At 42.0% G+C, this 27,494-nt stretch overlaps 1 protein-coding gene across 1 annotated transcript; it reads left to right on the top strand.

Annotated features, from left to right (window-relative positions):
- The first annotated feature begins 3,694 nt into the window (after positions 1–3,694).
- pnocb (prepronociceptin b) lies at positions 3,695–27,484 on the top strand. Its single transcript, XM_022207883.2, has 3 exons — positions 3,695–3,887; positions 17,436–17,673; positions 24,908–27,484. The coding sequence occupies exons 2-3, from the start codon at positions 17,536–17,538 to the stop codon at positions 25,463–25,465; spliced, it is 696 nt and encodes a 231-aa protein (XP_022063575.1). The 5' UTR covers positions 3,695–3,887; positions 17,436–17,535; the 3' UTR covers positions 25,466–27,484.
- The last annotated feature ends 10 nt before the right edge of the window (positions 27,485–27,494 follow it).

The raw sequence follows: 27,494 nt of genomic DNA on the forward strand, positions 1-27,494 counted from the left end.
CTGGAATACGGCTGTTTTCCAAACCAATTATACATTTCTATAGAGGGTTATTTATGTTTCTAATCCCTGTGGAGTGTTATTGGAGGATGAAAGCAGCGTTTCTTCTGGCCTGGAGCCAATACTGGAATACTGTATTTTTCCAAAGAAATAATGACATCGTGTGTAAAACATCCTACTGGAACATATTTGGTAGATCATACAGTAATAAAAATAATTATCAAGCCCATTTCAAAATGTGAGCTTCAGAGTGTTTAGCAAAATAAACCAGACCAGAGACGGCCGTTATTTTTATAACTACTGTCCAAATGACACCATTTATCAGAACCAGAAACTACAAAAACAATCAACAGATTTTCAGCTTTCTGTTGAACTGTGCCAGGCCTTCCATCAGATAACAGAACCAGGTTTATTCTACATGTGGAATTTAAAGAATAAACCAAAGATAAATCATTTTCAATACTTTTGTTAAACAAACGAAGTAAAAATTAGGACAAACATCAGAGACGTGCATCGAAACAAATTCAAAATGTGACTAATAAAATATCTGTAGGATGAAAAATGTTCTAATTCCAATTTAGTTTTTATGATTTATGGCGTTGCAACTTCTTTATACTGCACTAAAGTCATTTCTGAGTTTTCTCTACTTCTATTTTACAAGTTTTACTGATATATGGAATCACTTTAGATATTTTTAGGATTTTTTTGGGAAGATTTTTATTCATTTTTTGAAAATATTTACAAGAATTTTCTTGCCAAATCTGGGGAATTTTTTTGCAGATTTTTTTGATTCTTTTCAGAGAAAGAAACTGCCTGTAAATGAGGACAACAGGAGGGTTAAAGGATCATGAGTGATAAATAGTGTTAAAGGGACATGTACAGGCTATTTATTAAATAATAATTAAAAAACAAAATCCAGTGAAATTCTCTGGACTTTGGTTCATTTTTATGTGAATGTTCTTAAGAAACATTTTTTAACGTTTCTTTTTTTCCACCAAAATTGTTCAGAGATTTTCCAAAAATGCTGAAAATGTGGACATCAGAAGATTCACTTTAAAAATCTATATTTTATTCCACATTTCCAAACTTTAAAACGGGTTACAGGAGGGTTAACACTATCACATGTTTGTGTTGCACAAAGCCCACGTCTACACATTTAAATTACTCAGAATCCTCCAGAACCAGCCACATCTGTTATTTAATTTGAAGAAATTTTAAAACTCTGTGTGTATAAACAGGATTTTCACTCGCTCTTATTGACTTTAAAATTGAAAAACAGAGCTTTAGTGCATTGTGGTGACCCTTCCTGTCATGGAGCTAATCGCTGCCTCTCGGCCACCAGAGGAGGCATTTATGTACCGGACAGGAGGTGGAGAGCAGCGATATCGATGACAGACGGGCCTCACCACGGCTGCTTGTTCTTCTGGGCTCCTTATCTCAGCCCCACCGAGGGCTCCGTCTGTGGACCCAATTCATCCATCACTATCAGGCCCCACACAGGTCACTGAGGAGGAGGAGGAGGAGGAGAGTGTTCAGCTTTAAGACTGAAAACAGCAGGTTTCTGCTACGATCACAGACACAAACATCGGGCTAACCGTCGGTTGAACATCAGTGGATGAAGGACCTGAAATATCTCAGCAGTTAGAGGATGGAGGCCTGAACATTTTTTCTCCTTTTCTGCTGAAGATGAATCCTGCTGACTTTGGTTGACCATAAAGCAATTAAAGGGAGATATTCCTAAAGCTTAATTATGTGTATGGGTGCAGGATCAAACTTCTAAGTTTCTTTTTAAGCTGCAATCATTTTTTGATGAGCTGCGTTTACAGAACGGTGCTGGTAGCTTCATCATCTTAATGTTGTGTCATTTAAACTCACACTGAAGTCATGTTGAGGTAACTTCATGAAATTGACTTGATAACTTCTTCAATTCTATGTAATCAACACTGGACTAACTTCATGTTTTAAGCCAGAAAATATGTTCCCTTTGAATAACGACCTCATTTTCAGCGTAAGAACTTGTGACTGTGCTACCAATCATTAATTAGGAATAATTAAAAATATTAGTTCTTAGTGTTTGTTATGGATGAAACCTTACAATCTGTGTTTTTATGACAGGTTCAAGCTGGAAATGCTCTGCTGTGATGTTTGCTGCTTATTTCCTCCATGATAAGTCTTCTAGCGTATAAAAAGCAAACGTGTATTTTCACCAGAGGAGGTGTTTCCATCAGAGATCATCCAGAGCAGCAGCCCCCTGTGTTCTTTCTAATGCAGGACCATTTCTGCTCTGAATCCCTCCTAAGTGTTCATATTCTCATATAAACATCTCCTGCCTCTTATCTTTTTCATTTTCCATATGTTTCTGTCTTCATCATCCTTTAATCGAACCCTCTGCAGGTGTTTTAGATCGTCTCCTTTAAACCCGGTAGCTCAGGACAGGTCTGACATCCTAAACCTGCTGCATGACTCATCCTAACCTTCTGCAGCTCCGTCCGTTCACTGCATCACTTTACATCCTTTAACCCTCCTGTTGTCCTCATTTACAGGAACCAAAAATACTGTTTCCCTGTCTGACAAAAATCCAAAAATTCAGCCACGAAATTCCCCAAATTTATAAAAATTTGCAAAACCTTCAGGAAGAAAATTCCAATAATTCCTTAAAAGTTTTATTTAAAAAAAAACCAAATGTGCCGAGAAAATCTTTGTAAATATTTTCAAAAATGAGCAAAAATCTCCAAAAAATCCCTAAAAACATCCAAAGTGATTCCATATTTATCAGTAAAACTTCTAATATTTTCTTTCAAAATTTGCTGGATTTTGGTTGATTTTTATGTTGTTGTTCTTAAAGAAACATTTTTTTAATATTTCTTTTATTCTACCAAAAATTTTTCAAAGATTTCCCAAAAATGTTGAAAATGTGAAGAAATGAGAAGTTTCCCTGTGGATATATGGTTTCTTTGTCTGAAAAAAATCCAAAAATTCAGCAAAAAAGTCCCCAAATTTCTGAAAATTTGCAAAACCTTCAGGAGAAAAATTCCAATAATTCCTTAAAAAAAATTCCCTTGTAAATATTTTCAAAAAAATTAGTAAAAGTTTTCAAAAAAATCCTAAAAATATCTAAAGTGATTACATATATATCAGTAAAACGTCTGTTTTATTTAAGAACATTTTAAACGTTTCTTTTTTCCAACAAAAATTTTTCAAAGATTTCCCAAAAATGTTGAAAATGTGAAGAAATGAGAAGTTTCACTGTGAACATATATTTTTTCCCACATTTCCAAACTTTAAAACGGGTCAATGTGACCCCCCAGGATGACACGAGGGTTAATAAAGTCCTCTAATCAGGTGTTCCTCACCAACAACAACAAAGGTTTGATTTTTTTACCCTTTTCTGGAACCAAACAACCTCATCGACCCCTGATCGTCTCCGTGGCGCTGCTTTGTCTCACTCGTACCCAGGTTGCATTACTTTAGCAAACATCTGAGTGGTGTTGTCTTCCTGACGTTGGTGGCGGGTCGAGGTTGCGGTTCGGACACCTCAGACACGGGGCTCTCTGAATCAATCTCACGCTGGATGACGCGTATTTTTAGAGCCCCATTAGTTGGCTCAACGAAGACGAAATCGGTGGCGTAGGCAAAGCCTCCTACGTCAGCGGGCCGGAGGTTTGTGGGGAATCCAGCCCTCTCTCTGCTCTATGCTGATGTGAACGGTGATGTACAGAGGAGGAGGGGGAGATCTGGAGGGCTGAGCCAGGAGGGAAGGGGTGTGCCGTTATAAGAAGCCTCAGAGGACTGCATGTGTTCAGTTGTTGCAACCCTGAGCCTTAGGATAAGAGCCGAGACTCCAAACCCCTCTGAAGGAAGGACTCTGATTTCTGTACGTCACCTCACAGGTAAGGAAGTTTATCATGTGGGTTTACCTGTGCTGTTTGGATGGATTAATAACACAAAAAAGGTCGTCATTTAGAGATGAGGAAGGAGCGACTTGTTGTCTCTACTGCCTCATAGATCCAGAGGGAATATTGTTGTTTAACTGTCAGGATTCTCAGGTTTTTATTCCATCTTTTTATCCGTTATTCTGTCTGTTTGAGGCTGTGTGTGGTTTTGGATTTTGACCCCAGAGGTAGTTCTAATAACCTTCTTCACCTGGAGTGATCTCTTTTTTCCACCGCTCTGTTTGTGTCCCTGTGGCTCTGAAGGCACCACAGCACCTGATTACTACTTAATTAACAAGACAGAAAGCTCCAGATCCTGCTGAGGAAGCAGTTAGTCACTGAGACGTACCTGACTTTAACTAACAGCTGAAACACACATGGAATACAGTACTATTAGAATTCATTCACACTGATGATGAATGCATGCATAAACTTTCATTTCAGAGTCATTTCTCTGGTCTGGTTAGTTTTTTTCTATTCTTTAAAAACAAATTGGACAGAATAGCGCCTGCAGAAGTCAATGCATGTCAATGAGCTGAGCAGTGTGCCCTCTGAAAGCAGCTTATTTATGGTTGATCACCGAGTTTCGTCCGTCAGCTTGAATGCATCTCACAAAAGCTTCAAAGACACTTTGACAAAAGCTGTTTTACTCTTTCTGGCTGGGCTCCAGAGTCAACCTGTAGTAGGAAGGAAAAAGCCCGAGAAGTGCATCAGCTGAAAGCCGTTATTATGCTAAGCGCATGATAATGATGATTTTAATTATAATGGTAATGAATGTGCATAATCTTTTCCCATTATCAGTAAAGACGATACTCGGGGAGAAAATGGGTGCTTAATGTGCCATTCCCAGATAAATGACTGCACACCAGGGAGATGTTTTATGAACAGTGGATGTTTACAGGACGACGTGTAGACGGGGCTTTTAGAGGTTTTAGAGGAATGCAGGAGAGGTTAGTGGGACTGATGTGTTCAGGTGAGAGGATTAGACCAGGTGACTGTTTCTGTCATTTTTTGATTTAATTTGGTATAAAATACCATCTTTTGCTGGTGAAAATGACTCCCAGAATCCATATTTCCCTTAAAACATTTGCTTGTAAGAATTAAGAGTCCATGAGAAGTAATCTGATTTGTAAATCTGCTTCTGTTTCCTCTAAACCTCAGACAGGTCTAATCTACCTCATGTTGCTGCCAAAGCATGTCACACTTTCATTTGCCATTTATTTATTCTGTCTCCAAAAGAAGAAAACAAGTTTCTTTGCCAGAGCATCACAAGCATTGAGTGTGTAATGAGCAGAAAAAAGCTTTTAGGATTTGTGCTGCTGATTGAGCTGATTACAGGGTTTTCTGTAAATATTCATCAGGACTTATTGCAGTGGGTTACATATACAAATCTGTTTCTTTTTGATCCTGTGGAGTACCAGACATCCCTTCATGTGTCGCCTACACTTCCCCTGTCCTCAGCTACTTTTTTCCGGCATCGCTGTCGTCACCTCGATAAAAGTCAGAGCTCGTCTGGCTGCGCTAGATTGCTTTCCCCCGTCTCCATGTCCAATGGATTGGTGCAGGTGTCATCGCAGCTTAACAGCAACCAGATCAATGATAACACCATGTCAGCTGCCTAACACGCTGCAGAGCTTCAGCATCATCAGGGCCGTAATGTCCCTGCCCAGTGAAAACCTTTTGTTTTCTGTTGGGATAATTCACCTTTATGACGATTAACTTTGCAGACGGCGTTCCTGATGCGGGTTTTGTACGTGTCCCTCCTTTATCTGGTCACATAGAAGCATCAGAGCTAATGAAATATCCTTAAAGTCCTCCACAACTTTGAGGAATGACACCGGAACAGAGTGTCCAAAGGCATTTAATCCTGCATCGGTCTGCCGGTTTATCAGCCAGACGGACGGCCGACGTGTCTGCACTGCACCCTGGGATCGTATTATTTTGTGGCTGTTAAAGCAGCTTCAGGGGGGCTGAATGAGATGATCTCTGGATGATGCAGGACGTATCAGATGCTGGGAATGATTGCAGAGGAAGATGTGTGCCCTCAGGTGCTAATATGTTCCCAATTAACAGAAACCCTGCAGCGAGTGCAGCTGATGGGAAACAGTCGTAATGACATGCTCAGTTGATCTGATACTGAAAGAAGCCAAATATGAACATAAAAAGTGTCAAAACTCCACTTAATTTTAGTGATAAACGTGTGTGTGAGGGTGTTATGAGAAGAATGAGCTGCAGTGGAGCTTTTCATGCTCAATTTGTGTGCTCTGCAGTCTGCATGAGATCAGATTTCCTGAAGAATAGAAGCACGCCCAGATAAAGTCGTGCTGTTCTCCAGCAGCAGGAGTAGGAGGTATAAGACAAAAGGAATGGGAAAGATGAAGGGATTGTGTGTAATAACATGTCATCACCTTCTCAGCGTGCAGCAGAGCGTCATCACCACTCAGACGCCCTTTCTACTCTTGACCTCTTTCCCTTTGTATTCCTCATAACCTGTCAGCTCTGTGTGACGATAACGAGGCCTGAACGGAGGCCAGGTAATGGGAGGCAATCATGAAATCTGCTGCAGCTGTGACAGAAACGCTAAATCGGATTAAGCGCATTCTCTCAGATTAGTCATTTCAGGATGGGTCCTGTGAGGAAGGGCAGCACCTTCTCCTAGCCCGGTCGTCTGAACTCCCCCGCCGAGCCTCTGGCTGGTTATCTGAGGCTGCACAGGCTGGATTTACGCTGCAGACGATCCGTGGTCGTGTGTAAATCCACCACAAACTGAAGGTTTTTGGAAGAGTAACTTGTTATCAGCGTTTTGACAGCAGCTGTGGTGTATTTGGTGTGGATATCAGGGGTGTTGTATGATTCATGGGGGCGGTTTTTGGGGGGATTATGAGTTTGGAGTTGGACCAGTGCAGTGGAATGAGAAAATAATTCAATGGAGCAGAAATTTTTATGAATATTTAATCATCAGAGTAATTTATTGAGTAAATATTTGCCAGTTTCTGGACATTTTTCTTCTTCATATCACTGTAAATTGTGTGTCTTTGGCTTTGGGCTGCAGCTGAATGTCTTCAAGCTCCAGAAAGTCATTCTGTGATTTATTGACTAAATGAATAGAAAATTAGCAAAACAGTGTGTTTTTAATCCCTATTAAGGCGCAGAAACTGAACCTTAGGCCATGCACTGTTTCATTTAGAGTAGTGATTAAAGAATCAGAGAGGATTTAAGATCAATAATTATCTTCCGGTAAGGGATGCAGGCAGCTAAAGCCAATCCCAGCATGCATCAGGTGAGAGCAGGAAGGGTCCTAACTGGGTGGACTCCACCAGAAGATGATAATAGTGTGGTCTCACTGATTTAAAAGACCTTTAGGTATTGATATAATGCGATAAAAGTTGGCTGAATTCCCTAAAAGCAAAGGAAATATGCTTCCGTTCTTATCTCCATTGAACTCAGAGATTCATCCTTTACAGAGGGAAGCAGATAAAGCTGAAGCAGTCCTCAGCAGACCCACACCAACAACGTTCAGCCTCATATCACACATCTACATGGAAGTGAAGTCAGATTCTCTCTCTCCGTCTTTTTTCACATGAATTCTCTCTGATACCTTTCCTTTTAACATCATATCTTTCCAGCGAAACCAAGGAAGAGTGTTTATAATAAAGCAGAGGATGTAATTATTTAACCCCAGCAGAGATGTGCAGCCGTGAGTCGAACTGGAAACTCAATATTACAACTTCACTGTACATCTGATACCATAGATTGCTTATAAAAGGCTCTCTGGGACTGAAAACTGAGGTCAGTGTAGGCGACTATAACCAGCATTCTGTCCAGTGACCAGCAGGGGGCGACTCCTCTGGCTGCAAAAAGAACCTTGCTTGTATAGAAGTCTATGAGAAAACGACCAGACTTCTCACTTGATCTGTTGCCTCAGTAAATGTCTTTCCGGTGAGTTTAGAGACTCTGATAGTAGTTTGAAGACTTTCTGAATGCAGCATGGTGTTCATTTAGTAAATGATGGTCTGATTTAGAGGAAGACAGACCATAAATTAGGGATATTATAGGACAGTCTGCTAGCTCATCGCTGGGTGTAGTATCTCTGAGTTCTCAGTCAGATCCAACCCCAACGTGTTCTGTTTGGTTTCAAAAAATCCCTAACTGTAGGCTTCCAAACTGTATTCCACAAACCAGTGGTGGAGGCCACCTCTGATGTACAGTCTGGGGTTGAAGCCAGAGATTAAAGGGATCAGGAATAGCTGGAATCATTGTATGACTGCAGCCAAAAGAAGACTTAATTCTTGCTCTAAATGGCCATAGATATATTTTTGGTTTTATTTATCCATTTTTTTAACAACCCCTTCTCCTTGAAATGACTCCTTTATGCTTGTAATTCATTTTTCCAATTACAGGAAGTTCTCGAGTTACGCCCTGTTCCCGCAGTGAGATGTAAGTCAGTTTTCATCGCAAGTCGTAACTCCGGTGAAAATATAATCAAGACTGGTACGTGCATCACGATATCAATCAGTTTATGTATTAGTACAACTACAGTAACACAAACAGTCATTAGCTCACACTGAAACACAACTCAGTAGGAAAATACCAAAGAAAATGTAAACCCGTGAGTCTGACTGATGCTGGGAGCCATGATGAAGTTAGTGAATATAGAATAATCCAATGTGGTGGTAAATGTAAACAAAACCATCTAATAGCGCCGCGTGACGACTGTACAAACAGTATTCATCCACTCCGCTCAACAACTAGTTCCACTGAACCTGTTCTGACGTAATGACGAAACGCCGTACATTAAACCGAGGACCGGCCCGTAATCAGTTCTGACAAAATGACTGAGGACCTCCTTTACATTCAAAGGCATCATTTTTTCAAGCAAGAAGAACAAAAACCTGAATTATGTGGAGGTGGTCAGGACTGATGATGGGCGTACAAAGCAAAAGATTCTGACTCTAGATTTTACATTTGTGTCTTTGAAATCACTACGGAAATGACCCGTTTTAACCAAAGACCAACATCATTCCATGGTTTAACCAAATGTTATAAGAGCCATTTAAACCATTAAAAGTGGCTTCAAGCAGACAAATAGAACACATAAAAATGAACATTTTGCAGCTTGGCCAATGCATTTGTTTCTGTTTCTTCAGGTGACGTTTTATGTCAGTCTGCGTTTATTGGCTTTAGCTAAAAAGTATTTGATTTATTACTTTCTAGGAGACGGTTTTGTGCTGCATTCACTTTGCCCAAATTACAAAAGAAAAACACATTTTCCTCAGTATCTCTAGCGGCGTCTCAGCATGCAGATAGTGTGGAGGTTCTGAGATATTTATCTGTAAAGACTCCACCCCGATACAAAGGAGGTGAATGGAAAACGTTCTGGTGTTGTCACAGCAAAGACACTTAAAAAATAAAATCCAGCCAGCATTTTGTTCCAGAAGAATGCCTCTGTAAAAATGGATCATCCACAAAACCTGAACTACTTTCTGTCAAAGAAACAGATTGAGGATAATCACGAGTGAGTGAGACGCAGCTTCAGAACAAAGATGTTTCTGTTGAATTAGTTTCAGTTGTATTTGACTAAGGGCAAAAACTCAGCTTTCTGAACACCAGAACGATGTAGTTTGGATGGAAAAACCCCAGAGATGAAGTGTAAATGTGCTCTTTTTGTTATTTGAGCAAAGCAACCCTTTAAGAATAGATTTTCTCTCTTGATCTGTTGAAGAGTTTAACTGGAGGAACTGTGAGTTTTGCAGCAGTGTAACCAGGTCTGTCTTTGTCTTTCTCTGCTCTCCGTTCACTCACCAAACTGCTCTTTAGTGGCCCATTATCTCAGATCAACGCATTTTCCACAAGCGATTACAGAGCGTGAGGTGATAAAACACTCATGAATCTCAGGATATTAATGGAGTGCCATTAATGGTCCATGAGGTGTAATAGGTAGAACAGGATTTTAATCATCTTCCTCTTCCAGAGTGACCACAGCGACACGCCGTCCGTCTGCGGTGGCTTCTGGGTTCTACTTTGGCCTTAATGAAGGGAAGTTCAGATCCACAAACCAATGGGACAGACTGGTAGTGTGTCACTACAGATAAAAGGATGTGGAAGTGGAGAACACTGGGGGGGGGGGCAGAAGAAAGGTAGTGTCAAAGCGAGCGACAGGAATAGGAAGGGAGACGCAAAAGAGGGACCAAGAAGGAACCCAACGAGACCTCTAGGTTATCTATGCATTAGCAGACTGCTTTGTGCTTTTCAAACATCTAATGGATGAGACAGAGTGAGTCAGAGACCAGCTTTTCTTCTCCCCCCTCACCCGGTGACACCTCGGCCCCTTCCAGCCTTCATTAATGCTGCTGATGCTAATTCATCCCATCGTTAGCTTTATTAATTCACCTCCCCCCTTAGCGTTGTGCGCTACGTACAGCTGCTTCATCCATTCACCTGTTGGCTGGAAACACAAAAAGGCCTCATTTAAAGGACTGCACTCAAAGTACCAGAGCTAAGAGGAATCTAAAATGACATTTTTATTAAAAGGCAGAACTTTTCTGGTTATTTCTAGACACAGAAAAACAACATTTCCCTCGTACAATAAACTGGATAAGGAAAGAATTAAATAAGGAAACAAATGTGCGATCAGAAAAAGTATTAATGAGAGTAATCTTAAATTACCTTTTATTAAAAAGCAAGTTTTCCTTGTTTGTACCTTCTGCTTAGAGGGGAAAAACTAGAATTCATTGGTTCTAATATGTCAAAGCAATCTATGTAAGAATAATAATAAAAAAGATGCAGTAAAAAATAAGACCACTTAGCCTCTTTTTAAAATAGAATAAATAAAAGATGTTAACTCTTTTAAGGTTATAAAAGAGTTCAAATGAAGCTCTGACACAGAGTGAATTTCTTTTCTTTGCATGTGACCAAACACGTACAATTTAATAAAGGAAGAATAAAAATATTTGAAACAGCAGCACCTTCACTTATAATTTATGTTTTGTATGAAAAATCCTAGTGTGCTTACCTATAAATTTTATAAGGAAAGAATAAAATAATGAAAGTCAGGGATGAGAAAAAGTTTAAAGCTTCTTTTGTGAAACATGTAGGTCACTTTCCTTGAACAAAAAAAAGATCAAATTCTCCGTCCTCTGCCTCTGATAACTTCCTTTCATCCTCTATCGACGGCAAACAGGTGGAACATTATTCCAGAAGAAACGTACGCAGAGAACAAAACCAAATGCATGAAAGAAGTGGTTCTTTTATCCGTGTTCTGATTGCTTCTTTGCTGATTCATAGCAGAAAAACATTTCTCCTGAGCACATGGAGCATTCTCAGGGTCTTAGTTAACTCTAATGGAAGACAAGACGAGAGATTTGTTTTGGAAAGAAGCCGGTAAAAGCATTCATTCCATCTGGAGGCAGAGGGACGTCAGGACTTTTGTTATTGTCCACTTTCTTTTCACTTTCATGCTGCCGTTCATTAGGCGGGGCAAGGTTGAGTATACTTTCATATGATGGAGGTTTATTTTCCAGTGCAGCTCTTCTGGATGGATCCTGCTGCCCCTGGGGTAACAGCCTGGGGCAGTTATCCTTGTACACCACTTTATCCTTGTACAGTACGTCATGTATCAGCCAGCGGCCTGCCCTGCCACATAGATTATGCAGATGATATGAAATGATCACGTTAACCGGAATAGTCTGCAGATTTACAGGTGAGGGTGGCTAAAATGGACCAGACCAGAACTGATCATTGCAGGAACAGAGCAGGGAGGAGTGTGAAGGTTCACGGCTCAGTGTCACACATGTCCAAATGGAAAGGTTGTGGCTCCTGTGGCCTTTGGTTGCCAGGAGCGTTACGACTGCTCCATCTGATGCATCAGGGACAGAGTGATAACAAAATGAGATAAAATCAGCCTTCACAGATTAATGATTACCTGCATCATTCAGTAGAATTATTAGTCCAACAGGGTAAATTTAATAAACCAAACCAGTCTTAGTAAGTTCACTGAGCTTTGCCACCAGTTGGGTTTTACTGGCTTTGAACCAGGAGCCTCATGGTGTGAAGTCCTGCTTCAACCCAGTAAGTTCTAGTGCATCAGGAAAGAATGACAACGGAATCATTTCAGTAAGATCAACCGTTACAGGTTAGCGATTAGCTAAGTTAGAAGCTTTACTGTCGTCGTACTGCAGTACACCCTGTGAAGCTGAGCTCAGTGCTGTTTTCTACATTCTAACAAACATACAGCACAACTGGAATCACTTTTTCAGGTGTTTGGGTAAACTGAGCAACAGGAACATCTGTAAATGTCATGGCATCCAACCAACAGTTGAACGAACAGCATTTCACTCAAACACACAAATGTGAAGCCTCTGTGCTGGAAAAAAGTGAGAGAATAATCCATCATAGAAGTTCCCGTCAGTTCACCAACAGATGGACTCTGATAGTGCTGATAAAAATCAGAACAAGCATTAATGTCAGTCCCCAACCCAAAGATGAAAACCTCTCACTGTGATGACCAAGTGCTCTTCATTTGTAGTTTCCAAAACCCAAACTCTGATCAGCACTTGACTCAGACATTCATCATCAGCTAAAGCGGTTTCCTCACTGCTCTTCAATGAGCACAGTTCACTTAATTATGGGAGATAATTATGTATTAAATCTACATTACACATGCTGTGGTTCCTCCATCATCTGAACGGACAGTTGGATGGCGACGTTCTGCCATAAAACACGAGCATAGTAAGTAACATTTGGTCTCTAACATGTTCATTTATTCTGTGTGGAAGAAAAGAAGGCCGTTTCCCCTCACAGATAATCCATTGTTTGGTTCTGTTGTGTGCGTTTCTACTCGGCTGCACCGGCTCAGATATGATCCCTGTCCTGTTCTCTTTATTGTACCGCGATGTCAGCTCAGAAATAACCAATCAGAGAGTGGCTATTCTCCAGGAATCAGGACTGTTGATGATTAATTCAATCAGACATCAGGCACACTTTAGTCGATGGCGGCTCCTGACCTGGGCTCCAGTGACTCAATAAAACAAATATTCCTTCTACATACACACTTATTTCTATTTCTACACTGTAATTCTTACACATTTAAATACTCTTTATATTATATGTACATCACCAGTCAACAGTCTGAACACACCTTCACATTCAGTGCTTTTTATTTGTATTATTTTTTACATTAATACTGAAGATTAACACTTTTATGTTTATGTCATAATTCCAGATGTTCTTTTACAGTTTTGATGTTTTTAATATTAATCTGCATGTAGAAAATAAAAACCATTGTATGAGGAGGTGTTTGTCTGGTAGAATACAGACAAGTGTCCATCCATCCATCCATCCTCTATCCACCGCTTTATCCTCACTAGGGTCATGGGGGGGGCTGGAGTCTATTCCAGCTGACTCGGGTGAAGGCAGGGGACACCCTGGACAGGTCACCAGTCTGTCACAGGGCTACATATACAGACACACAATCACACTCACATTCACACCTACGGACAATTTAGAGTAACCAATTAACCTCAGCATGTTTTTGGACTGTGGGAGGAAGCCGGAGTACCCGGAGAAAACCCACGCATGCACAGGGAGAACATGCAAACTCCATGCAGAAAGATCCCAGGCCGGGATTTGAACCGGGGATCTTCTTACTGCAAGGCGAAAGCACTAACCACTACTCCACGTGCATGCTGGAATCAGAGAAGCTTTATTTTTTCTTGACAAAACACTCAAATCAGATGGCAATTACCTTGATAGTCGACACCTGACTGATCATAGCTGCGTCTCTAGTGGGGGTAATCCTACACTTACTATTAACAGAAACTCTGTCCAAAGCTGTGAACTCCATGTGAAACATGTTCTGAGTAACAAATCAGCGCCGGCCGCTCTGTTAATGACATGGATTACTGAGCAGTTAGAAGTAAAGTGTGCCAATAACAGGTGTGCAAACAGATGTGTTGGCCGATACAAATCATCACAAGCTGCTCCCAATTACACCCACCATAAACATCTCCAGGCTGAAGCCGTTAGATCTTAATGTCCATGTCAATTGTTTCCCAATAACAATAATGGCTTCCTTTCAGAGTGGCAGCAGGCGGCGTCTTGGAAGCTCGTTCCCTTTGGAGTCTTTAGAAAAGATCAGAATCATTCTGCAGCAGCTTCATGCAACAAAACAGCAGATTAACACGTTTAATTCACTGGTAAAATCTGCTTATAGCCCTCAAAGCTCAGTGTTTCTGTCCAACAATCAAAGTTTGGATTGATGAGAACAGAAATCTCTCTTGTGAAATATTTTTTTCTATTTTGGCAGATAATGTGTCCACAAGTGAAAAGCTTCCAGAGAAACTGCATTTTCACAGCTTTTTGAATCAGCTTTAAATGAAATGAAACACAGCTTCATAAAAAGGTTCACACTCCGACTCTTTTAAAGGTTTATCTCGCATAAAACATCATGAAAACACTGAAGTTCCAGAGCTTTATGGAGATGTAGGAGGCGTCTGCTGCTGCTCCTGTATTGTTCAGCTAGAAGCCTAAATATTTTTTAAATGAACCTCTGAATGTACAGCAGCAAACAAAAGGACGGCAGCGGTCTAATGACTAAAACATGACCGTTGTTCATTAATAATGGTGTCAGAAACGGCTGACCGCGGCTTCAAATGGCAGCTCATGTTAATACACTCTGGTGGAATATTATTAATGTGTGAAAGCAGCGTCTTTGTCTTACTGAGGCTCATCCAGCGCTGCTGCTGTCACCAGGACGGTTTAATCATTTGTTCAACTTATTTATATAAAACTGTATATCACCTCTGCTGCTATTATTGTCCATATTGTTGCTGCTAAATTATTACTGACTTTGCACTACCACTGCACCATAGCAAACTGGTCAGCTGGGACTCAGCACCTTACTTGCGCAACAAACCTACATCAGCACCTCTTAGTACACTACTAATCTTTATCTTATCTTGTCTCTTATAAGAACTACAGTGCCTTCATTAGCATTTTTTCATTTAACTCCTTTGTCTAATTTGTGTGTTCTGTTGTGACTGTGCAATTTATTGTTTGTCCTGTCTTTACACTTGTCCGTATGGGACAGCGGGGAACGCAATTTCGATTCCTTTGTATGTTTAATGCATGTGAAGTAATTAACAAATAAAACTGACTTGACTTGACTTTATAAAGGACCACTTAAGGGAGAACATCACAGTGTCAGATGGGCTGAGTCAGCAGGATGGCAAACGATCATTTCAGCGACCAAACAAACAAACAGGTTCCTAATGATTTCCCATAGAGCCATTTATACGGCTGTAAACGGGCCACGGTCACACATGACCTGCTCCATGTGTTAGAAATGGTCCGAGTGTGCTGCTTCTTTATCCATTTATTTATTTATTTTAGCCTCACGACGCCCCCGGGCTGTTCCCTGTCAAAGATTTTCCTTCACTGCAGTCAATACGACGTCCTCAGAGTGGGACTACTGGTCTGTCAGAGTCTGTGTCGCAGCTGCTCATCTTCTTGGAGTGGATCTGGAATGATGTAGGCCTGGTGTAGGCTTGATGTAGACTTGATGTAGCCCTGATGTAGGCCTGATGTAGGCTTGATGTAGACCTAATGTAGACCTGATGTAGGCTTGATGTAGACCTGATGTAGGCTTGATGTAGGCCTGATGTAGACTTGATGTAGCCCTGATGTAGGCTTGATGTAGACCTGATGTAGGCTTGATGTAGACCTGATGTAGGCTTGATGTAGGCCTGATGTAGGCTTGATGTAGCCCTGATGTAGGCTTGATGTAGGCTTGATGTAGGCTTGATGTAGGCCTGATGTAGACTTGATGTAGCCCTGATGTAGGCTTGATGTAGACCTGATGTAGGCCTGATGTAGGCTTGATGTAGACCTGATGTAGGCTTGATGTAGGCCTGATGTAGGCTTGATGTAGACCTGATGTAGACCTGATGTAGGCCTGATGTAGACCTGATGTAGGCCTGATGTAAGCGTGATATAGACCTGATGTAGGCCTGATGTTGCCCTGATGTAGGCTTGATGTAGGCCTGATGTAGACCTGATGTTGGCCTGATGTAGGCCTGATGTAACCTGTCAACCAGACACTACAGCATCCAAACAGCCTTCTGTTAGCCTGGACTCCATTTATTTACTGCTTATTTTAAGGTATTATCCAACTTTCATTTATCCTTAGCCTACTCATTCTTCAGCTTTTTTTATGGCATTTACAGGAACAGTCAATATCATAGAACCCCCTTAAAATACAAGATATTCTGGTGATCTGAATGGAATTTAATGAAAACATAGCAGGGTCAGTCTATAACTGAGGGACTTCTGAAGTCTATGGGATATATCTACATACATTTTTATTAAAAGTTTTATTAAATGTTCATTATGATCATGTCTTCACAAATTCCATAATTATGTATCTTGGAAACAATCATTTATTAATAAAATGACTGGATATCACTAAAATGTTCAACTAAATAACCATCTGAATTGAACACCAACCACCTTCTAATGAGCTAAACAATAATAAAATGAGTTTATTCAGAAATAGTTTGAATTGTGTTCTTTTTATTAGGTTGAGATAAGGAGAGTGAAGGAACGTGAATGTCTGTCAGGTAGACTAAAACACAGCTCCATTAATGATTGAATGTTTCTTTGTGTCTTTGTGTTGCTCCAAAGTGGCCACAGATTTCTGTTTTAAGTAACTGAACAGGCTAAGGATAAATCAGAAACTGTTTCCCAAACTCTTTTAATTCAGTCCAGACAGCATCAAGAGTTTTAGAGCAGTATGTCAGCTCATAATCCTGCAGATATCAGATGTTTCTGTTCTGGCCTTCAGCTCTGAGAAGAACCAATCTCGTGTATTCTGAGTCAGTTCTTCCTGTGTTATCTCTTCATTATTGTGTGATATAGCGCTGAATGACAGGACAGCTGGAGGTCAGGGAGTGTAGGTCAAGTAGCAAACGCTGAGCACCTGATTCACAGAATATCTGCTCAAAGCTTGAGGATCCTCTGGAGTTTTTTCATCCCTCCAGTCGTCCTGCAGCGGTTCTTCAAGTTTATTATCTAATTGGAATTGCTGTGTTTTATTCCAGCATTGACACTAATGCCCTGTATTTTTGTCCTCCTCCCTCCTTCCATCTCCTATCAGGCTGGGTAAAATTGTCATGTGTGGATTCTTGCTGCCACAGGATATGACCCTCGCTGTGGTTTAAAGCTAATCTCCACAGCCACATATCAGCTCTTACAAATCTCCAACCTCTGTGGTATCGTTTCAATCCAGCCCTCCAGCCTGCAGAGGATGATTCCTGCACACTGGAAAATACCCATTTTCTTGTTTATTGCCTCGGGTTGTGCTCTCTCTCCATCCCACCTACACTGTCCATCTCCTGGTGGTGGCTGAACGCTCCGCCAACGCTCTAAACGGCCACCCAAATCCAGCTAATTGTGCGTATAAATTGGGATTGATGCAATGTTCCCTCTGCTGTGTGTTTTCTTTCTCTGTAGGCTGGAGCCACGTCCCACAGGTTTCACCTCCACATTCTCCAGCTGCTGAGTCCTCATTCTAAACTGCTGTTCATCCCTGAGCGTCCTGGTGTGCTGAGCGATGAAGATCCCTCTGTGGTTCCTGGTGGTGCTGCTGGCTTGTCTCGTCACCTCTGGACACAGCGACTGTCAGGGGGAATGTGTGGCCTGCGGTGTTCTCCTGCAGCAGCAGCAGATGCAGCAAGCCTTCAACACCATGGTGAGTCCGTGTTAGTGTTGGTCTGCGTGAGCGTGTGGTCGTCGGTCTACGTGTGGTTGTCGGTCTACGTGTGGTTGTCGGGTCTACGTGTGGTTGTCGGTCTACGTGTGGTTGTCGGTCTACGTGTGGTTGTCGGTCTACATGTGGTTGTCGGGTCTACGTGTGGTTGTCGGTCTACGTGTAGTTGTCAGTCTACGTGTTGTTGTTGGTCTATATGAGCATGTGGTTGTCGGTCTACGTGTGGTTGTCGGTCTACGTGTGGTTGTCGGGTCTACGTGTGGTTGTCGGTCTGCGTGTGGTTGTCGGTCTACGTGTGGTTGTCGGGTCTACGTGTGGTTGTCGGTCTACGTGTGGTTGTCGGGTCTACGTGTGGTTGTCGGTCTACGTGTGGTTGTCGGTCTACGTGTGGTTGTCGGTCTACGTGTGGTTGTCGGATCTACGTGTGGTTGTCGGTCTACGTGTAGTTGTCAGTCTACGTGTTGTTGTTGGTCTATATGAGCATGTGGTTGTCGGTCTACGTGTGGTTGTCGGTCTACGTGTGGTTGTCGGGTCTACGTGTGGTTGTCGGTCTGCGTGTGGTTGTCGGTCTACGTGTGGTTGTCGGGTCTGCGTGTGGTTGTCGGTCTACGTGTGGTTGTCGGGTCTGCGTGTGGTTGTCGGTCTACGTGTGGTTGTCGTCTACGTGTGGTTGTCGGGTCTACGTGTGGTTGTCGGTCTACGTGTAGTTGTCAGTCTACGTGTGGTTGTTGGTCTACGTGTGGTTGTCGGTCTACGTGTGGTTGTCGTCTACGTGTGGTTGTCGGGTCTACGTGTGGTTGTCGGTCTGCGTGTGGTTGTCGGTCTACGTGTGGTTGTCGGGTCTGCGTGTGGTTGTCGGTCTACGTGTGGTTGTCGTCTACGTGTGGTTGTCGGGTCTACGTGTGGTTGTCGGTCTGCGTGTGGTTGTCGGTCTACGTGTGGTTGTCGGGTCTGCGTGTGGTTGTCGGTCTACGTGTGGTTGTCGTCTACGTGTGGTTGTCGGGTCTACGTGTGGTTGTCGGTCTACGTGTAGTTGTCAGTCTACGTGTGGTTGTTGGTCTATATGAGCATGTGGTTGTCGGTCTACGTGTGGTTGTCGGGTCTACGTGTGGTTGTTGGGTCTACGTGTGGTTGTCGGTCTACGTGTGGTTGCCGGTCTACGTGTGGTTGTCGGTCTACGTGTGGTTGTCGGGTCTACGTGTGGTTGTCGGGTCTACGTGTGGTTGTCGGTCTACGTGTGGTTGTCGGTCTACGTGTGGTTGTTGGTCTATATGAGCGTGTGGTTGTCGGTCTACGTGTGGTTGTCGGTCTACGTGTGGTTGTCAGTCTACGTGTGGTTGTCGGGTCTACGTGTGGTTGTCGGTCTACGTGTGGTTGTCGGTCTACGTGTGGTTGTTGGTCTATATGAGTGTGTGGTTGTCGGTCTACGTGTGGTTGTCAGTCTACGTGTGGTTGTCGGGTCTACGTGTGGTTGTCAGTCTACGTGTGGTTGTCGGTCTACGTGTGCTTGTCGGTCTACGTGTGGTTGTCGGTCTACGTGTGCCTGTGGTTGTCGGTCTACGTGTGGTTGTCGGTCTACGTGTGCCTGTGGTTGTCGGTCTACGTGTGCTTGTCGGTCTACGTGTGCCTGTGGTTGTCGGTCTACGTGTGGTTGTCGGTCTACGTGTGGTTGTCGGTCTACGTGTGGTTGTCAGTCTACGTGTGCCTGTGGTTGTCGGTCTACGTGTGGTTGTCGGTCTACGTGTGGTTGTCGGTCTACGTGTGGTTGTCAGTCTACGTGTGCCTGTGGTTGTCGGTCTATGTGTGCTTGTCGGTCTACGTGTGGTTGTCTACATGAGTCACCCTTGATCAGGACGTCCACATCATGCTCTGTAAATGCTGTGAGTGTCTGTGTGGATACAGCGGCTCTCTGGTAGAGCTTTGTTAGTTCTTGTCAGTCTTGATAAAAGGTAATTTGTACGGTTTGAAAATTCTGCCTGCACTCTGTTTACTGGGGTATAATTACTTTAATTATGTGTTTGAGTCATCACGGTGGTCCAGGAGCTAATGTGCATACCAATTAACTTTCCCTGTGTGCCTCAAAGAGCTGTTGAGCTACAGAACAAATAAAGTAGAAGTAGAAAAGTACAAGGAAGAGAAGGAACAGGAAAGTCATGCAAAGGTTTGCGAACATTTCTAACGTTGGTGCCCCCTAGTGGCAGCATTAAAATGTAACACAAAATATAAACTCAGCATGCAAATGGTTTTCTGTTCCAGACTTATAGAAAAAGTTAAAACTCTAATTTTCTATCTTTGTTCTAACTTCCACTGAAATTAAAGGGTTTTCTATCATTTAATTATCCCACTGTGTTATGTGTTGCATTTATTTTTATTATCTCATTCTTTTTACTTATGTTGAACGATTGTTTGGAAAGCTGGTATGCTGCAAATGAATTGCCCCTAAGGGGATAAATAAAGTGTTTTTAATCTTGAATCTTGAATCTTAAACTAAATGTCTGTGTTGTGTTGGCCCTAGAGATCCATTAGTATAAAGACTGACCAGCAGATCAGCAGTAGATTACCATACAGCCAGCAGAGCTAAAAAGCATCACAGCTCAGTGACGATTTCTAATCCTGAAGTGGATATTTTGGGGCTGTAACTACACACAGTAACAGGTTGTTGGTTCGGTTTTCTGTCGTAACTTGACTTGAGGAATCAGTAATGATTCCAGTTTGATCCTTCTTCTGTTGAATAGTGGTTATAAAATATATAATATAAAGAGAATATTAGAAAACATAATGGCTGAAGGGAGTCAAGCACAAGCAGCATTAGGTAGAGTAGGTACAGAGCAGAACGTTGGTAATCCGTAGTGCTGGTGTTATTTCTGTCGTATCAGAGGAGGATTTTTGCTCTTCTGTCTGCTGTTCTTGTGCAACGCTTCGTGACCGACGTGAAGCAGCAGCCTCTGCACCGGGAGGATCTCTGGACTTTAAAAACTTCAGCACGCCTCACAATCTCATTTCCAAACAGTTCGATCCACGTCAGCGGGTAAAAATAGTCGGTGGGCGTCGGTGAACAGCAGCGGGACGGCTAATTTAGCTGATAATGATGCAGAGAAGGACAGCTGGGACCTTTTTGGAAGTTGTAATGGAACTCTGTAATTGACTGCTGCTCGGTGTGGTGAGGCCCGGCTTATATCAGTGACTGACACATTTTATCAGCTCCTCATTGTGTTAGCCGCCTTCCTTTGAGCCGCAGATGGAATCCACTGAATAATTCCATTGTTTCCTGAAGGAGTGTGTGTGAGGCCGCCGCTGTGTGTCAGAATGTCAGGACCCATTGATTTATTCCTGCAGACATCATTCAGGGACAGACTTACAGTCACACCGTTCTATGAGTGCAGTCATTAATTAACGGTATCCTCTGAGTTAAAGGCCAGTTTTTATTTACATCTGTGCAGATTATCAGTGGTGAGGATTCCTGCAGGGTCAAACCATCTCTAATCAGAACAGTTAGAGAACAGTTTCTGCTTCGAAAAGACTGATCCATGTAGTGTTTGGAGTTTCAAAAATGGTTCTCAATATATAACTAAGAAAAGTAATTTTTTAAATATTGGCACCTAATTGTCACTTCTGTTAGTCTTTAAGTGTGGATGTTAAGAAGAATTATAACCCCTTAGAGATTCTTTTTCCACTTTACTACCGTATTATGTTGTGGCAAAGAGTGGATGATTATGAGACCAGATCCGGCACAGACATGTGAAAACGCATTACTACATGAGAATAATACATCCCAATCACTACAGATATTCTGAATGTGTTTTTTCATCTCTTTGTCCTCACTTTGCTCATTCTATCTCCTCGTAGTTGGTGTGAATCTCTTTGGAATCATCTTAGATCTTTGCAGCTGTTTTATCTGTTTGCGTGCCCATTTTGTGGCTCTCTGTAGTCGTTTGCTTCTCTTTGTGTTTGCTTTGCATCTCTTTGTGGCCTTTTGATTGACGATGTAACAAGAAATTCCAAAGAGAGACTCAAACGTTGCTCCCTCGGGCTTCACGCTCCATCAGAGCAGCCTGTCAGGAGGCTGAATAGTGCTGGAGTTCCCTCCTTCTACACTCTGGTGTCAGAATGGAGGTCTGTCTGATCGTTTTCATGTCCTGACAGTTGCTGCACACAATGATTGGTGAGGGAGCCAGAGTTTCTTTTGTATGTCATTCTAATACAACTGTTTCCTCACTGCCAGTGTCCTCCTGGACAAACAACTAAATCCATATTTAAATTACCATCACAGCTTTTCACTCAACCTTCCAACATAGCAACAGGTAGAAACACAACGGGTCCACCCATTATCAAATGCAAAATTTAGCATTTTTCTAATTACGGGGGTTCGGTTTACGACGTCCTCGACCTACAGCGTTTCATTGTTACATCAGAGCTGGTTACGTGGAACTAGTTGACGAACAGAGTGGATGAATACATCGTCACACGGCGCTATCAAACAGCTTTGTTTACATTTTCACCGGAGTTCAAACTTGTGGTGAAAATCAACTTAAATCACACCGTTTGAACAGAACTCTGATGTAAGTCATATGTGCTGCAGTCAGAGCTGAACATGCTGTAAATACTGGAGGCAGAGCTACTTACGTGTTAATTTGTCTTAATTTATGTTATACAGCATTTTCAGCTTTAATTTCTGTGGGAAAAATGATCTACATCTGTGACTGGCCGATATCGGCTCATGATATCGGTCCACTGATATATCGTTCAGACTCTGTTTTCTACACTAAAACCAAACATGAACGTCTAAACCTTACGTTGTGTTCAAGGGCCAACCCTGGCCTCTAAAATAAATCCTGTGATGCAAACTCATCTCTGAGAATCCTCACGACCGTTTCATCCTCTCATCCTCTGGGTCTATAAAAGCCGGACGCCGTGCACGCTCGCTCACACATCTCCTCATAAACTGCTTCAGATTGGCTCATTGATCTGACGGAGAATCCCCCGGTGTGCTCATTTCATTTACGATGGATAATTAATTTCCGTTGATAGATTCGCAGCGGAACTCCCTCTTCTCTCCTTCCTTTGATGTGAGCAGGTTTTCTGATAACAATGCAATTTATCTCATTTGAGCCAGATTTGACGAGTAAATTGGATTTGCTTCTTAGCTCAAACTGAAATTTAACTCGGAGGGCACGAGAGTTTAAGAGAAAGGAGGGATGTGGACGCATAAATCTCAGCAGTGCGGCGGCTGTAGCCTATTCTCAGATGCATTTACTGTGTCCAAAGAAATAATAATGCGCTGCGATTTTCCACATTTAAGGTTATAGAAGAGAAACTGAGTCTTATTTTGATTTAGAAGATGAAATATTCGAAGAACATTCACTAATACAGAAAAAATAGTGACAAATGTCACTCTCACTGCTTAAAATAATGGCTCTATTAGTGTTAAAAATGTACTTCAGATGCTCTTCACGTGTCCTTGGCTGAATACTGCAGAAGTTGTGAATGTCAGAAGTGTGGAGGCGTGAAGCCAGGCTGTCAGATGTGATGATAATAAGACGGAAAGTCATTAAAACGGCACCAGTCAGTGATTCAGCGCTAACAAAAGTTCAATTTCAAACCATGATGTCATCATTTTAGGAGCATTTTAAGAGCAAAACATGATCACAAGTTGAAGAGCCAATCAGAAATAAATAGTTGTCATAAAAGGAAATCATTCAGCGGCCGTCCTTCAGGCTGGTTTTAATTTCTCCTGTCAGTCACTCTGCTACAGTCGATGTCACATTTACCAAATGATGGACGTCTCATACTGGCGTTAACGTTCCCTAAATGCTGAACACAGCAGGAACGTGGTCCATTAAGTCTCATGACCCAGAGGGGATCCGGGTTCGATGGTTACAGCAGAGTAGGAAGAGGGATGACGGTATGATGTACATTTATGGCATGTGGAGGATTTCTAGATAAAAGTTTTATGTTTTATTGCATCTTTTCTGTGTAACCTCATCTATTTTTAGTGGTTTGCAGATCATTGGTAGAAAAACACACACAGGTAGAGGTGGTTTGTTTCATTAAAGCTGCACTGGTTCATGTTTTTATACGAGAAATAACTTAAATGAGGACGTGTAATATAAAAGGTGTCATTTATCTGCTAATAAATATGGCCTGACTGCTGTTTCCTCAGCACTGTGGAGCTTTTTAGCTCGTTGTTTTGGTGTTGTGTGCAGTCTCACCACTCATAAATCTCATTTACAGCCACAGGAGGGAGGTGTTTTAGTGAAAAAAAGGCTTCATGAATCCATTTATTAAGCTCCAAAAAGCACATAGGCAAAGTTAGCAGCTAGCCAGTAGAGCTAGCGGAGCATCTGTGAGGCTGAAGGCCAAAAACAGAAGTAAAAATAACTGGGATTTATTTATGTGGACAGAAACAAAGCTCCTTTAGAATGTTTTTCAGCCTCTGCTGGATGTACTAACGTTGTGCTAACACATTAGCTATATCAGCTTCACAGGGCTCAACAACTCATTGATTTTTTAAATCCCAAAGGCTGCAGTTTATATGAGGTGAGCTGTTCTAGTAGGAAGAGTAATACTGCAATGATGTTTTTATTCAAATCAGGCAGATTGAAATGTTCAGGGCTTTTGTTTTTTTGATCAGTAAATTCTCTGAAATCCAGTGAAATTCGCTGGATTTTGGTCGATTTTTTCTGAATGTTCTTAAAGAAAATATTAGAAGTTTTACTGATAAATATGGAATCACTTCAGATATTTTCAGCATTTTCTTGGAAGATTTTTACTCATTTTTTGAAAATATTTACAAGAATTTTCTTGCCACATTTGGGGGATTTTTAAAAATAAAACTTTTAAGGGAAACTTTTAAGGAATTACTAGAATTTTCTTCCTGAAGGTTCGGAAATTTGGGAAATTTTTCTGCAGAATTTTTGGAATTTTTAAGACAAAGAAACAATATTTTTTGGTGCCCGTAAATGGGGACAACAGAAGGGTTAAAAAGTTCACGCTCTTCTTAATGTTTTGCAAAAACAATAATTCATTAAATGTGAACTGAGGGAAGGAACTTTTTACACTAAAACAAAAGAACCATGAGGAGTCGTGGATATTTACAGGTTATCATGCTGTGGTTTTACTGGTTTTACTGGAGATCAGACTGGACTGAATGTGGAACCTGGACTAAGATGAGCTGGACTCCTCTGGTCTAAAGCTTCCTGTGTTTGTCCTTCTACAGGTGTGTCTGCTGGAGTGTGAAGGTCACGTCTCGTCCTCGCTCACCTGGGAGGTCTGTAAACGGGCGGTGAAGCTGTCGCAGCATCCTGCTCTTCCTGAAGGCGGCGCTGTGTTCAAGAGGACGGGAGAGGAGCTGCAGCTGACCTCTCTGGACCTGGACTCTGAGCTGCTGCAGTCTGCGGAGCGTTTCCAGGACGAGGACCAGACCCTGGATCAGCGCAGCGTCCAGTACGAGTCCTCCCAGGAGGGGGAGGACGAGGGGAGGCAGCCCAGGGAGGAGCTGGAAGAGGACGACGGCTCCGAGGGCCTCTCCTTATCCAAACGCTTCGGAGGCTTCCAGAGGGGGCGCCACGGGTACAGGAAGCTGATCGGCTCCCCCGTCAGGCCCCTACAGAAGCGCTACGGCGGCTTCATAGGCGTCCGGAAATCCGCCCGCAAATGGAACAGTCAGAAACGAGTGAACCAGCTGCTGAGGCAGTACCTGGGCATGAGGAGCAGCCGCAGCGGCAGGTTCAACAACAGCCCCGTCACTCGGGTCTGGAGGCAAAACAAACTGTAACCTGCCCCTGCTGCCCCCTCACTCACCCATCCTGCCCCAGTTACCTCAACGCCATTTGTTTGTTTATCCCAGCAGCTCGCTCCAGTTTGAAGTGGGACGTGTCCATCATGAACAGATCCGCCTGCCGCTCTCTGAATGTTTGGTGTCCTCTGATTCAGCATCTTTACATCCATCCTGTGAAATAAAACCGTTAGAGAAGTGCAATTGAATATATTTTTGTGTGTCGGTATAATAAAAGGGGCCAAATGAGATTGGAAAACTGGTTTACTGGAGGTTCTTCTGACCTTTAAATGGTGATGAATGCACTTTGATGGTGGATGGACTAAAAACAAGCTTCTGTAGGTTGTATATGTGGAACTTTAAAGGGATTAAACACATCATAAAAGCTATTTGTCTTCACCTGGACCACGTCAGAGCAGACTGAAGCTGCAGAATTAGACTAGAAGTGGACGGCACTGTGTAAATATATTTGGACTGTGGGTTTGCTGAAGCACAAACTGTTAATTACTGCTATAAGAATCCAATTTTCTGCTTAAGAAACTCAATTAATTAAACACAACAGAGGTAAAATTGGTTCCCCGAAGTTTTTAAATTCAACAAAACTCGTCGTTTCTCAAAAAAGCCTCTCTGCGGCTGCTTCATTACCACTTACTCTTCTGCTGCCTTCTGATTTTGCCCGTTGCGTTGAGGTTTTTTAATGCAGATCTTTAGTTTTTGTGGAGGACAGACAGACTGGTTTCCTCCTTCTAGGCTCCTCTCAGTGGAACGATACTGTCCTCTAGTGTTGGAAGAGCAGAAATGCTGCTCCTGGTCAGTTTTATCACATCCTTAAGGAACATTTTAAGTAATTCTTTGCATTCACACCCAGAATGACGAATCAGACATAATCCTAAAAAACACTGTCCAGTGTTCTGACTTCTCACAGTATTAATATTTTCTGTATGACAGATGATAATTCATCATTTTCCCTCCATTTTTGAGGACTTCTTCCTTTCCCAAATCAAAAGTCTAAAGACAAAGGGCGTCTCTGCTGGATTTCTGGATTTGTGATGTTGATATTTATAAATAAAATTTACATCATATTTGGAAACATCTGATGAGGATGAGAAGAGACTGAACCAGCGTCTCCAAAAAAATCTGTTTTTAAATCTAAAAAACTTCAGCTAAACAGGTCCAATTAATTGATTTATTAATGGCTAATATAAAGAATAGTATTTAAACAATCTTTTTGGGTTCAGAGTGTCCTAATGTTCTGTAATGTGTCAAATTAAAACAGTGATTAGAAGTATTTCTTCTTTTTCCTTAGAATTATGAATTAATAGCAGCAATACTGAATGTAAGCTGCTCCAGTTTGACAAAAGCAAGTCTAAAAAGAGTTATTCTTGAATCTGAATGAGCTCTGAGGGTGTAAATCAATTGAAGGTCCAGAATATTTATGCCCCACGCTAAAATCTGGTCCAATTCCAAGCTAAGGTGGTATTTTCAAAAAACGTTCAGTAAAGTAGTCAAATCATTTTCCTACAGTCTCTGACCAACTCACAGTTCTGAAGATGAGAGAGCAATAATTTAAAGTGTTTCTATGGCAGATCTCAGGAGGAAAAGGAAACTGATCCCAGTTTGTCCTGAGACGTCGCTCGGCCGGCAGAGGTCTATCTGTGCATGTCTGCTCATTATCACACGGAAAAAGACGTTTTCTGCTCAGGTGAAGACAAAAATAAATGCTCATTTCTTTGTCCGTTCAGACATTTTGCTCCTCTTGCAGCTCATGTCCATTATTTGGCATCTTGATAGTGTTTCAGTGTTTCCTGGTGTTGATTCAGAGATGTGATCTTTTCTGCATACGAGTGGCTGCAGAGCGTGTAAATGTGCACATGCATGTGTGTGTTTCTGTCAAACTCAACACAGAAAATGGAATTTGTGAATACGGTGTAATTTTCAGAGCACATTTCTACCATCATGCTGTTGTTTTGAGTCCCAGGTGTGTATAGAGAAAAGTCCAATAAAATAGTTTGCTATTTGTCCCGTGGAC

The sequence above is a fragment of the Acanthochromis polyacanthus genome, chromosome 16 (assembly GCF_021347895.1).
Source record: "Acanthochromis polyacanthus isolate Apoly-LR-REF ecotype Palm Island chromosome 16, KAUST_Apoly_ChrSc, whole genome shotgun sequence".
Lineage (NCBI taxonomy): Eukaryota > Metazoa > Chordata > Actinopteri > Pomacentridae > Acanthochromis > Acanthochromis polyacanthus.